Source organism: Dendropsophus ebraccatus, chromosome 7 (genome assembly GCF_027789765.1).
Source record: "Dendropsophus ebraccatus isolate aDenEbr1 chromosome 7, aDenEbr1.pat, whole genome shotgun sequence".
NCBI lineage: Eukaryota > Metazoa > Chordata > Amphibia > Anura > Hylidae > Dendropsophus > Dendropsophus ebraccatus.
This window is the reverse complement of record NC_091460.1, coordinates 5,482,601-5,495,844: the sequence shown is the minus strand read 5'-3', so window position 1 is coordinate 5,495,844 and position 13,244 is coordinate 5,482,601. Positions and strand designations below refer to the sequence as shown.

The following is a 13,244-nucleotide window of genomic DNA, read 5'->3' as shown; positions in this document are numbered from 1 at the left end:
CTGGATTTACACCGGAGACACGGATGAGGAACAGCGGTCGGTCAAGCTTGTTCATATCGCGCGTGAAGAGCATGTGTTGGAGGGACCCCTGGTTGACCCTTGTTTCAGGTGGAAAATGTCATTTTTTTTCCACCGCCGGAAAGGGACACCAAAATAAAATTCTAACATGAGCTACTGCAAAGTCATTTGCTTGAGGCCTATCAGGAACAACAACATCCTGCATGCCCAACCAGTCATGAGGAACTTGGCCAGTCTAAAAGAAAAAATAGTTGCGCAAGTGTTAGGGGCCAGCAGTAGCCAGGGTAGTTGTTTCAGCCTCCAAACAATGATAAGCGAATTCCTGAAGCCACCAGAGGAAGAAACCTGGCAGTACCACACTGAAGTTCATCAGGCAGCAGTTGAAATTTCAAGCAAAATTCTACTTGTAATCCCTCTTGCCCCTGAATATTTCGGATCCGCCCACCCAATTCTGGGTTTAAAAGCTGGACATCTAGCCATAGCTGGCATAGTTCGCTCTCACCCTTCTGTCATGCCCAGCCAGCAACGTTGCATCGGAGAGGGTGTTCAGTGCGGCAGTGGCCATTGTCATTCCCAGGAGGACCAGGCTGTCTTGCCTTAGTGAAGAGAGGCTTACATTTTTAAAAATGAACCAAGCCTGGATAGAAGTGGATTTCACCATCCCCTGTCTAATGATTGAAACATCAGCTGGATGTCAGCACTCTATACAAGCTAGTCAGGCTCTATACAATTAAACTCCCCAACATTATATGCACCTACCCAAAGTTTTTTGTTTTTTTTTGACAAATCGTCCCCAAAGTTTTAAAATTAGTGCCCATGCTCAAATATTGACAACACAGGCATTTATTATCCATACCAGCTTAATGTTTTGCCAAAAGACTATATGGAAACCCAGCAATATCCAGACACAAATCCCCATAACTATGTTTCACAAAGAGAGCATTTCCCTTTTTGTTAACCATAGCTGTAGGGTTTCAACCCTGGCACGTGTGCCAAGGAATCTTACCCTTCATGTCCCATTTTTCGGAGCACGCATTGTAACTGGACAATGAATGTTCTTGGAGTTTTTAAGACATCATGAGTGCACTTAGAGCTCGCCCAATGGTTCCTGATAAGGTAATTGTTGTGTGACGTTTTAATGGCTCTTGTGGCCTCTTGAGTGGTTTAGAGCTAGAGGAATGTTGATGGGGTATACTGAATATCACAGAGTATGATGTCTTCCAAATATGATATAAGAAACTTTAATAGCTACTAGCCAGTTTACTTTGCCTTATTTAGAGTGCATTCATCCGTTAATAGTTTCTTTTCGGTTTTTGCTGCCTAAAACCTTCAGCGGGCGCGCAGCTTTCTTTCAGCCACTGTCAGTACTATGCGGCGGGTGAATAATACAAAGTTCAGTGCAGAACTACCTAACTTCACTCTGGGGCTATGTTCACACAACGTAAGAGACCGGCCGTTCTGTGACCTGGTCGGGTCACGGAACGGCCAGTCTCTGAAAAGACCGGCCAGATGATCACCGCCACAGAGTTTTGATTCAGGCGCATCTGTGCGCGCCTGCATCAGAACTTCCCACGGCACACTATGGAGTGAGCGGCCGGAGCCGCAAGCTCCATAGTGTGCACTGACAGTGTTTTCTGCGGCTGCTATTGACTGAATAGCAGGCGCAGAAAATGGACATGTCAGTTTTCTACGGTGCCGCGAGAGATCCCGGCCGGAGTGTATACTATGAGTATACGCTCTGGCGGGGATCCCATAGAAGGCAAGGCAATGTATGTTTTCGCATAAAGTATGGTAGTTGTTGCCCACTGCAACAACGGTCGTACTTTTACAAAAATATACGTTGAGTGAACATAGCCAGAAAATGCGTGTTTCCAGAGGTCTACATAGTAGGAACAGGCATAAAAATCCGCTGATGGTTTTACGCAGCAGCCCTGGAGCGACAAGTAAATGCACCATTAGGGTGGGGTTTTGTGGGAGTGACCAAAGCGAGGGTGGGACGTTCACTCCCATACCCCATCAGGGGTTTCCTTCTTCCCTGTTCATTTAAGCTGGAGACAGATTAAACACCACAAGAGATGAATGCATGGGTTGAGTCTTACGCTTTGTTAAAGCGGTGTTGGTTAAAGTTAAAGTTGTTAAAGTATGTGTCGATGCATGTATTGGAAAAAGCCAGATTCAGTAAGGTTTTGGAAGACATGATTTCAACCATTTTTTTTTTAAGAAAATACAGAACAGTGGAACAATCTTCTCCAATTTAAGGTTTTGGGGGAAAAAAAACAACAGGTGTCTATTCTACAGCCTTCTAGAGCTAAGACATTGCCTCTGATGGGGCTTCCACTTTAGAATGTCTAATGAGTCCAATGAAGTCCATGGAGAACATTTGATGTGATGCCCCTGATCCACCAATGTCCACTGGTCCTCAATGAGAAAGAGTCATATGACGCCACTAATTTATCCATTACTGTCCTGGGACAAAAATGAGTTTACGCCGCCGATCCACCAATGTCCACTGCTGTTGAATGATTGATGTTTTACAACTTTTGACACTGTCACAGCAATAGAAATTTCAAGCAGAGTCTGTGCAGAGTCCGTGCAGTCTCCGCCTGAAGTTACACCTGTCCAATAAACTCAGTAATATTATAAAGCTCAATCCGCCATCTGCCCAAAGCTCTCCCAACATATGCTCCTTGTCCCATCACCTAGATCCACAGTGGACCGGGAGGAGTTGCAAATATTGTTTTGTGATGCTGGGATTCCCCAAATATATTGCTGTGAGAGAGCACTGGTTCTGCTGCCCATCACCGTGTAGGGTCCTAGGCTACACATAAGATACAAGAGGCCTTCACCTTCCCTTGCACCCACCTAAGCACATTGCCCACATGCTTCTCTCTCATTATAAACATTTGTGTGAAAATCAAACATTTTTGAGAGAAGTTGTCACCAGGGTGTATAATAATGATCGCCCCATGACAGGCGCAAATAAACTGATGTTCTCTATACAAGGTGTGATCTGCGATAAGCATAGTAATAGAAGCATTTCACCATCACCAAGTCATAGAACAGGAGATACAAAGTAAACACATGGGGGTAAACAGAGATGAGGAGTCATGATGGAGCGCTGCAGGGAGGAGGAGAAGGACACAGGTTCCCACAGTTTCCACCGTTCCTCTGGATTATATAAGAGTCCGGAGCAGAATTCTCCTCAGTGACCTGCAGTCTCCTTACAGAGAGCAGCCAGATCCACCGTGACACCCAACAAGACCCAACAATGGCCGATCTAGGTAACCGCTCTCCGCTGACCTCACAGGTCCCTCCACTTCTGTTTCATTTCTTCTTCTTAGTTTTCTATCATCTTTTATATAATCATCCACTATTTTATCTTTGTACTTATCTTATATTATTGTCTTCTCTTTTCTTCCCTGGCATCATCATCATCAGCCTCCTCTTCTGTCTTATCACTTTCTTCTGGTTTTCCATAATCAACAATCAATTCCCTCATCACCTTCTTCTGTAATCACACTTTTCTTCTTATCCAGCTTACCTCTGTTTTCTTTTTTCATCATCACCCTCATCATCATCACCTTCCTCATGGTCTTTGTTGCAGTTATTACTATTACAGACTTGTTGTTGCATGCGGGGTGTATTAGGGTCAGGTCCTAGGATAGCAGAAAGGCTTAATATATGTATGACAAGTTTTGGTAATCAGACTTCCTCACAAGTAATCGGCCTCTTTGTACCTGTTTGTCTATGCACTGCTCATCGCTGTACGCTAACATCTTTGGGACGTATTAGACGGCCTGATGCGGGGTGTAAGGGAGCGCTAAATCTACTGAATCAGTGATTGTTTTCTGAGCATATTACACAGCTCAATTATTGTGCGGCAAGGGCTGCATGGACATTGTTAACAATGTCTGTGCAGCCCTTGTTTTATTATTTTCTATATAAAGATTATACTTACCTGTCCAGGCTCCTTTGGTGTCCTGCTGCCTTTTCTCTGCTGATCACAGCTACTGCTGAAGCTTCTGAGCCCATCTTTGAAGTGACAGGCCGCTCAGCTAATCATTGCCCAAATGTAGCCTGTCACTTTACAGACCCGCTCCGAAGTTTTAGCCGTGGCTGTAACCAACGGGGAAAAGGCAGCAGGACACCAGGGGAGCCTGGACAGGTAAGTATAATTTTTATGATTTTCTTTACAGTAGCAGTCAGCCACATATCACTATTACACGCAGTGATGAGCGGTCGGTGGCCGATAATTAAAAAAAAAATTTGTACAGCTCTTCGGTTGATTGCTTTCTTTATTACATGGAGCGATATCGGCCTGATTTAGCAGATAATAGCTCCATGTAATAAAAGCTGTACCTCCATTTCTTGAAAAGCTAAAACTGTAGTTCTGCATCAGCTGGAGGACCAAAGACTCCCCATTCATAACCTATGTACTATTCTCATGCTCACATTCTCTATCAGCTATCAGAAGGGCAAGAAGCATCTCTTTATACATACAAGAGTTTAAAAAAATTCTAAGATCATAAGATCATGCAGTTACCAGGGTTAAAGGGGTTGTCCAGTGAAAATCTTTTTCTTTAAATTCCACTGGTGTCAGGAAGTTATATAGATTAGAGATGATCGAAGGTTCTATAGAACTCGAACCTTGTAGAACCTTCCGCATTTGATTCCCGATGCCTTCCCGGTCCGTGGGGAAGGAAGAGACAGCCTAGGTAATAGGCTGAATCCCGGAATTTCAGGCGGTACCTGGTCTATCTCCTCCTTCCCCACGGACTGGGAAGGCATCAGGAATCAAATGCGGAAGGTTCTACAAGGTTCGAGTTCTATAGAACCTAAGATTTTCCGATGTTTAATCATCTCTAATATAGATTTGTATTTTAAAGGACTCCCCTGTAGTAGCCTTTATTTTCTTCTATAACATAAGTATATACAGGTCAAAAGCCACAGGACACCATTTAATTCAGAAATGAAAGGGAAAATGACATATTGGCTCAAGGGAAAGTTTTTCTACTGGGAACGTGGTTATGTAGCATATTATATTTGCAGTATCTCTTGTTATCAAAGTTATCAACGAAAAAGTTGCAACAACAACTGGGAACATTTCGTGTGATGCACAGCTATCTGACATGTTCAATGTGTTGTCACTGGTGCTAAGGACAGAGCTGAAGGTGCTGGAGCCAGTTCTGGTCTTTGATATGATACATGACCACCTTCTCATTAGAAAATATATGTTACAGAAGGGGAGAATGGAAAGGGGGGACATGATGGAAACCTTTATATATGTTACAGGAGGAAGAAGAGAAAGGGGGGACATGATGAAAACCTTTATATATGTTACAGGAGGAAGAAGGGAAAGGGAGGACATGATGGAAACCTTTATATATGTTACAGGTGGAAGAAGGGAAAGGGGGACATGATGGAAACCTTTATATATGTTACAGGAGGAAGAAGGGAAAGGGAGGACATGATGGAAACCTTTATATATGTTACAGGTGGAAGAAGGGAAAGGGGGACATGATGGAAACCTTTATATATGTTACAGGAGGAAGAAGGGAAAGGGAGGACATGATGGAAACCTTTATATATGTTACATGAGGAAGAAGAGAAAGGGGGGACATGATGGAAACCTTTATATATGTTACAGGAGGAAGAAGGGAAAGGGAGGACATGATGGAAACCTTTATATATGTTACAGGAGGAAGAAGGGAAAGGGAGGACATGATGGAAACCTTTATATATGTTACATGAGGAAGAAGAGAAAGGGGGGACATGGTGGAAACCTTTATATATGTTACAGGAGGGAAGAAGGGAAAAGGGGGGACATGATGGAAACCTTTATATATGTTACAGGTGGAAGAAGGGAAAGGGGGACATGATGGAAACCTTTATATATGTTACAGGAGGAAGAAGGGAAAGAGGAGACATGATGGAAACCTTTATATATGTTACAGGAGGAAGAAGGGAAAGGGAGGACATGATGGAAACCTTTATATATGTTACAGGAGGAAGAAGGGAAAGGGAGGACATGATGGAAACCTTTATATATGTTACAGGAGGAAGAAGGGAAAGAGGAGACATGATGGAAACCTTTATATATGTTACAGAAGGAAGAAGGGAAAGGGAGGACATGATGGAAACCTTTCTATATGTTACAGGAGGAAGAAGGGAAAGGGGGGACATGATGGAAACCTTTATATATGTTACATGAGGAAGAAGAGAAAGGGGGGACATGATGGAAACCTTTATATATGTTACAGGAGGAAGAAGGGAAAGAGGAGACATGATGGAAACCTTTATATATGTTGCAGGAGGAAGAAGGGAAAGGGAGGACATGATGGAAACCTTTATATATGTTGCAGGAGGAAGAAGGGAAAGGGAGGACATGATGGAAACCTTTATATATGTTACAGGAGGAAGAAGGGAAAGGAGAGACATGATGGAAACCTTTATATATGTTACAGGAGGAAGAAGGGAAAGGGGGGACATGATGGAAACCTTTATATATGTTACAGGAGGAAGAAGGGAAAGGGGGGACATGATGGAAAACTTTATCTGGAGTTCTGTTCTCCCACTGAGAGGGGCCGATAGGATGAGGATGGAACGGAGTAATAATAATAGCTGGTGTGCGGCAAATCCAAACAGCCACCCTGCCTCTCTCCCTGCCTCTGCCACATGAACACCCGTTTACAGCTAGGATTACCATCACTATGACAGGAATCCTCACTCCTTTACAGTAAATAGTCAAGCAAGATACATCATTACTTACTGCTAGTCAAGAGTAGGTAAGTGGTGATGCTGTTGCATGACCACTTAACTCTTTACAGTCTATGGACCTGGAGCTCTGCACCTGACTTATGGAGTGTAAAAACCAATTAAAACACATTTGCATTGTTCCCTAAGGAAACACACAGCTCGGTTCTCGAACATCCTTTCAGAAACAAATGTGTTTGAGAGCAGAGGTACTAATATATCTTAGGAATAGCGTTAAGTAGAGGTGGAGGTGTTTGGGGTCAATATCATTTTGGAATACTGGCAATAATTATCTGTAGCTCCCCACAGCTGGCAGAACTCATGCAGCTCCAAACTATGACAGCGCTTCCAATGTGTTCCGTTTAGGCAGGATACACTTGTCTTTGTACTGCTAAACTTTTTGCTGACAAACACACAACACCAACTAAACCATGCGATTCTGTTGGTTTTATCCGAGCACAGGACATGGTCCCAGTACTCTATTCCTTTAGTCTGTCTTTAGGCTTTTTTGAGCCATCACCTTTAGATGAGGCTTCCTTCTGGGATGACAGCCATGCAGACCAATTTGATGCATTTGGTCTGTACACTGACAGGCTAGCCCCCCCATCCCCCATTCAACCTCTTTAACTTTTGCAGCAATGGTGTCTGCACTTATATATCTATTTTAAAAAGGTAACCTCTGGATATGACTCCGATCAACTTCTTGACCATTGAGAGGCTGATTTTGAGTGGAACCTTGTGAACCTACTGTATGGTCTTTGCCACCCTGCTGCAGCTTACTTTCATTGTTTGCCATTTTCATATATATAACAATTCTATTTTTCTTTTTATATCATCAGAGAGTTCTTTGCCAGGTGGCACCATGTTGAATTTCCAGTATGAGAGAGTGTGAGGGAGATAACACCATACTTAGCACCTGCTACTCATTTAAACTTAAGTCCTATTAACTCTAATGGATCATATAACACTGTGGATAAAAAATGGCTAATTTGGCCATAATCCCTTAGGGGTGTCTTCACTTTTGTTGCCGGGGGTTTAGACCTTAATCCCATCCCGCCGAAGGGTGTGCCGGCAGGTCCTGCTACGGGTGGGGAGGTTTAGAGAGGGGACGCGCCGCGACCCCGCTCTGAACCGCCACAATCCCGGCTGCTTTCTGCAGCCTGGAACCTCGGCTATTAGCGGGTGCGGCCGATCGCAGTACTGCAGTACCGGCTGGGATGAACTTTTCAGAGATCACGGAACGGCCGGTCTCTTACGCCATGTGAACATGGCCTTAGGCTGGGTTCACACTACGTATATTTCAGGCAGTATTGTGATCCTCATACTGCAATCAAAACCAGGAGTGGATTGAAACACAGAAAGGATCTGTTCACACAGTGTTAAAATTGAGTGGATGGCCGTCATTTAATGGAAAATATTTGCTGTTGTTTAAAAACAACGGCTGTTATATTGAAATTATGGCCGTTATTTACTGTTATATGGCGGCCATCCACTCAATTTCACCACTGTGTGAACAGAGCCTTTCTGTGTTTTCAATCCACTCCTGGTTGAGGTTGCAAAATACTGACTGAAATATACTGTGTGTGAACCCAGCCTATAAGTATAAAAGGAGTAGGGGAGATACAAGAAGTGACCATAAGAGCTTATAACCAATCATAGATACATAGTACTAGGGGCCTTATTCTGTATTTACTATGTTGTCTCATTTGAGTCCATGTTTCATTCTAGAAACACTCCTTCTGGGCGTGACTAACGATAATGATTTCAATATCGGCTTACCACCCCGGCATACTCAAGATAGTTTTCGTAGAAGAGCAGCCACTTTGGGAAAGATTAACAATATCAGCAAGGTAGCCTGCAGCCCAAAAGGGGAGGTCTTCTGCATCTGCTCTGGTGACCTGTACAGAGGCCCACTGCCCTCCAAGCAAGATTGGTTCTCGGTGGCTCGAAGAATTGGAAGATTTGATTGGAACAGAATTAAATGCCTGACCTTCCATCCCAATGGAGATTTGTATTGTACCACTAACAATGGAGATTTTTATAAGGGTCCCCCACCAGATAATGAGTTCAAACCTTGGTTCTACGATCAGGCAACAAAGATCGGAAGGGGGAACTGGCATGAGTATGAGTGTTTGTTTTTTGATCCAGATGGCAATCTGTATGGTGTGGCCAATGACAAACTTTACACAGGACTTCCACCTACTGATGAAAATGCTACATGGAAAAAAACCTTGCTTGGGGTGAGCCAGTGGCAAAGGCTCACTCATTTTTTGGCTTTTACTAAAGATAAAAAACTGTGGGCTATAGATAAACACAATGGAAACATCTACAGAGGAGATGCACCATCACAAGGAAAACTATCATATCTCTACAGTGCCCAACAAGTAGGATGGAACTATGGGATCTATAAAACGTTGTCATTCACAGAGGACAGAACAATTATTAATATTCTCAGCTTTGAATTCCTGGTTGACGAGGGGAAAGTACTGTCTGAAGAACCTCAGGTGTTACAGAAAAAGGACTACAACAACACTAAAAGCACTACAACCATGAGACACACTTTTTTGTAAGTACTGTACTATAAGCTGAAGTAACTCTTATAATCTGCTACTTGGAGTTTGTAGGAAATGGTTTAGCTACCGATTCTGACTATGAAACCCAAAGGGAACCAGAGATAATCTGTGACTATGAAGCAGCTGATACTTACTGTAACAGATACGTGACGTCATGAGTGGTCATAGATCCCATACAAGGCTAAGATCACATCTACAGTATACAGCTGTGCAGTGTCGGTCGGAAACCCAAGAGATCGGGGTGTTAAGATGTGTCAGTGTAAAAGTGATAATGTTAGGCTCATATTAGACATGTGATTATTCTAGTTGGATATAAAATCCTCGTTGACCATTGTTTTAAGTCAAGCAGGAAAATCGTACAACCTTGGAAATGTGCCAACCGTAGTCACTTTTAGGCTATGTTCACACAACATATTAGACCGACCGCTCCGTGACCCCGGCCGGGAGCTCTGAAGCCAGCGCACCATCGTGCACCCGCATCAGAGCTTCCCATAGCACACAGTGAAGCGAGCGGCCGGAGCCGCTTACTTCACTGTGTGAACTGACAGGGCTTTCAGGACATGTCAGTTATTTGCGGCCCCGTATGGGATCCCACCCGGAGCGTATACAATGTGTATACGCTCCGGCCGGGATTCCATATCAGATAAGGTTATGTTGGCAACAACGGTCGTACTTTTACGTAGTGTGAACATAGCCTTACAGTACATTTAACAAATTTAGAGATCCAGCAGTGCCACGTTGTGCTATACACATCTCCTGAGTTTTCAACCTATGCCACAAAATTTTCCAGCGTATAGATATCAACTAACCCCAATGACTCACAGGAGACGTCTTCTTTAAGTAAAGTCTTCGGGATCAGCACCCACTTACGGAGCCTATTACGCGGCTTGTCGATTGTGTAGCAAGGACTGTATATCTATCTATCTATATATATATATTGTTAGTGATGTCCGTTCAGCTGGTCTTTCACATAGAAAACAATACAGTTTTACTCCCTCACGCTCCGCCGGTGTCTTGGTGCTTTTTTCCTGCGTTCTCTGCTCCCCACACTTGTGGCCCTGTCTCTTCAGTGGCAGCTGCTAAGCCAATCACTGACCGAGAGGTCTGTCAGTACAGATACGGGGTCAGAGGTGGCTGCTGGGAGCAGGAAACACAGGGTAAAGGTTACAGGACACTGGGGGAGTCTGGTCACTATATTATTGACCTCATCAGCTGTGCATCGACTATTACAAGTAGCGACGCGTCTTTGATGACCAAAGATTTTTAAACTAGCTAAAAGACAATGATCGATAATCGTCTCTTCGAACGATTGTTCAGCTGATCTTCTGATAATCTACCAAACCAGCTGATTATTGCTCTGTGTAATAGGGCCCAAAGGCAGTGAAGTCAATATCCTTGGTATGAAAGGGCTGAACACTGGTTAATGTCTGTATTCTTGGTGGTCTAGTGTATACCTGTAGCTAGAGGGATGATCCTGGAATTTATTGCTATCACCCCACAGACTGCTATCCATGTCCATGCCCCCCCCCCCCCCAAATTACATAGATTTCTCCCATGGATCCCTCTATTACACAGGCAGTACTGCTTCTTATGCCTGTTCTCTCATGACTCTTTATGCTGTCAACCCTCATATATTATTGTTAAAGCCTTACTTTTTCCTTCCAGCTCCTTATTCCCCATCTCCCACAGACTGCATCTTACTGCTCCTTATTCCCCATCTATCACAGACTGTATCTTACTGCTCCTTATTCCCCATCTCCCACAGACTGCATCTTACTGCTCCTTATTCCCCATCTCCCACAGACTGCATCTTACTGCTCCTTATTCCCTATCTCCCACAGACTGCATTTTACTGCTCCTTATTCCCCATCTCCCACAGACTGCATCTTAGTGCTCCTTATTCCCCATCTCCCACAGACTGCATCTTACTGCTCCTTATTCCCCATCTCCCACAGACTGCATCTTACTCTTCTCCTTATTCCCCATCTCCCACAGACTGCATCTTACTTCTCCTTATTCTTCATCTCCCATAGACTGCATCTTACTGCTCCTTATTCCCCATCTCCCACAGACTGCATTTTACTGCTCCTTATTCCCCATCTCCCACAGACTGCATCTTACTTCTCCTTATTCCCCATTTCCCAGAGACTGCATCTTACTGCTCCTTATTCTCCATCTCCCACAGACTGCATCTTACTGCTCCTTATTTCCCATCTCCCACAGACTGCATCTTACTGCTCCTTATTTCCCATCTCCCACAGACTGCATCTTGCTTCTCCTTATTTTCCATCTCCCATAGACTGCATCTTACTGCTCCTTATTCCCCATCTCCCACAGACTGCATCATGCTGCTCCTTATTCTCCATCTCTCACAGACTGCATCTTACTGCTCCTTATCTTACAGCTTCTTATGCCATCTGTGCAGAGGGAATATTTCCGTTGAGCATCTGTGCAGCATATAGGAAGCTCCCTCCATGATGCTGACCGGCTATTCTCTGCTCAGACAATACAGCTGCTATAGACCTTCCATGTCTGAGCATGTGCCCAGTATACACTCCCTGTAATTCAACCCTGATTAAAACATTAAAAAATTAAATGTCATTAAATGTCTATACTACTTATGGATAGATGTGAAGAATAACATTAATGGCTACAAGAGTCAGTCCCCATGTTTTGTCTTATTTACTGTACTTTGTATTGATGGCTTCTGTATGCACCCCCATCTCCATTCCCCATCTATGGAGGGTGACATTGCTCCCCATCTATGGAGGGTGACATTGCTCCCCATCTATGGAGGGTGACATTGCTCCCCATCTCCATTCCCCATCTATGGAGGGTGACATTGCTCCCCATCCCCATTCCCCATCTATGGAGGGTGACATTGCTCCCCATTCCCCATCTATGGAGGGTGACATTGCTCCCCATCTCCATTCCCCATCTATGGAGGGTGACATTGCTCCCCATTCCCCATCTATGGAGGGTGACATTGCTCCCCATTCCCCATCTATGGAGGGTGACATTGCTCCCCATTCCCCATCTATAGAGGGTGACATTGCTCCCCATCTCCATTCCCCATCTATGGAGGGTGACATTGCTCCCCATTCCCCATCTATGGAGGGTGACATTGCTCCCCATCTATGGAGGGTGACATTGCTCCCCATTCCCCATCTATGGAGGGTGACATTGCTCCCCATTCCCCATCTATGGAGGGTGACATTGCTCCCCATTCCCCATCTATGGAGGGTGACATTGCTCCCCATCTATGGAGGGTGACATTGCTCCCCATTCCCCATCTATGGAGGGTGACATTGCTCCCCATCTCCATTCCCCATCTATGGAGGGTGACATTGCTCCCCATTCCCCATCTATGGAGGGTGACATTGCTCCCCATTCCCCATCTATGGAGGGTGACACTGCTCTCCATCTATGGAGGGTGACATTGCTCCCCATCTCCATTCCCCATCTATGGAGGGTGACATTGCTCCCCATCTCCATTCCCCATCTATGGAGGGTCACATTGCTCCCCATCTCCATACCCCATCTATGGAGGGTGACATTGCTCCCCAGTCCCCATCTATGGAGGGTGACATTGCTTCCCATCTCCATTCCCCATCTATGGAGGGTGACATTGCTCCCCATCTCCATTACCCATCTATGGAGGGTGACATTGCTCCCCATCTATGGAGGGTGACATTGCTCCCCATCCCCATTCCCCATTTATGGAGGGTGACATTGCTCCCCATCTATGGAGGGTGACATTGCTCCCCATTCCCCATCTATGGAGGGTGACATTGCTCCCCATTCCCCATCTATGGAGGGTGACATTGCTCCCCATTCCCCATCTATGGAGGGTGACATTGCTCCCCATCTCCATTCCCCATCTATGGAGGCTGACATTGC

The 13,244-nt window shown here is 44.7% G+C and overlaps 1 protein-coding gene across 1 annotated transcript in view; it reads left to right on the top strand.

The window, feature by feature from the left end:
• The first annotated feature begins 3,160 nt into the window (after positions 1-3,160).
• Positions 3,161-13,244, top strand: part of LOC138797237 (tachylectin-2-like) — a 92,578-nt gene continuing 82,494 nt past the window's right edge. The window contains exon 1 of the mRNA XM_069977093.1: positions 3,161-3,299. Within this exon, the coding sequence (XP_069833194.1) occupies positions 3,287-3,299 (13 nt within the window). The 5' untranslated portion in view covers positions 3,161-3,286. The remainder of the gene's footprint in view (positions 3,300-13,244) is intronic.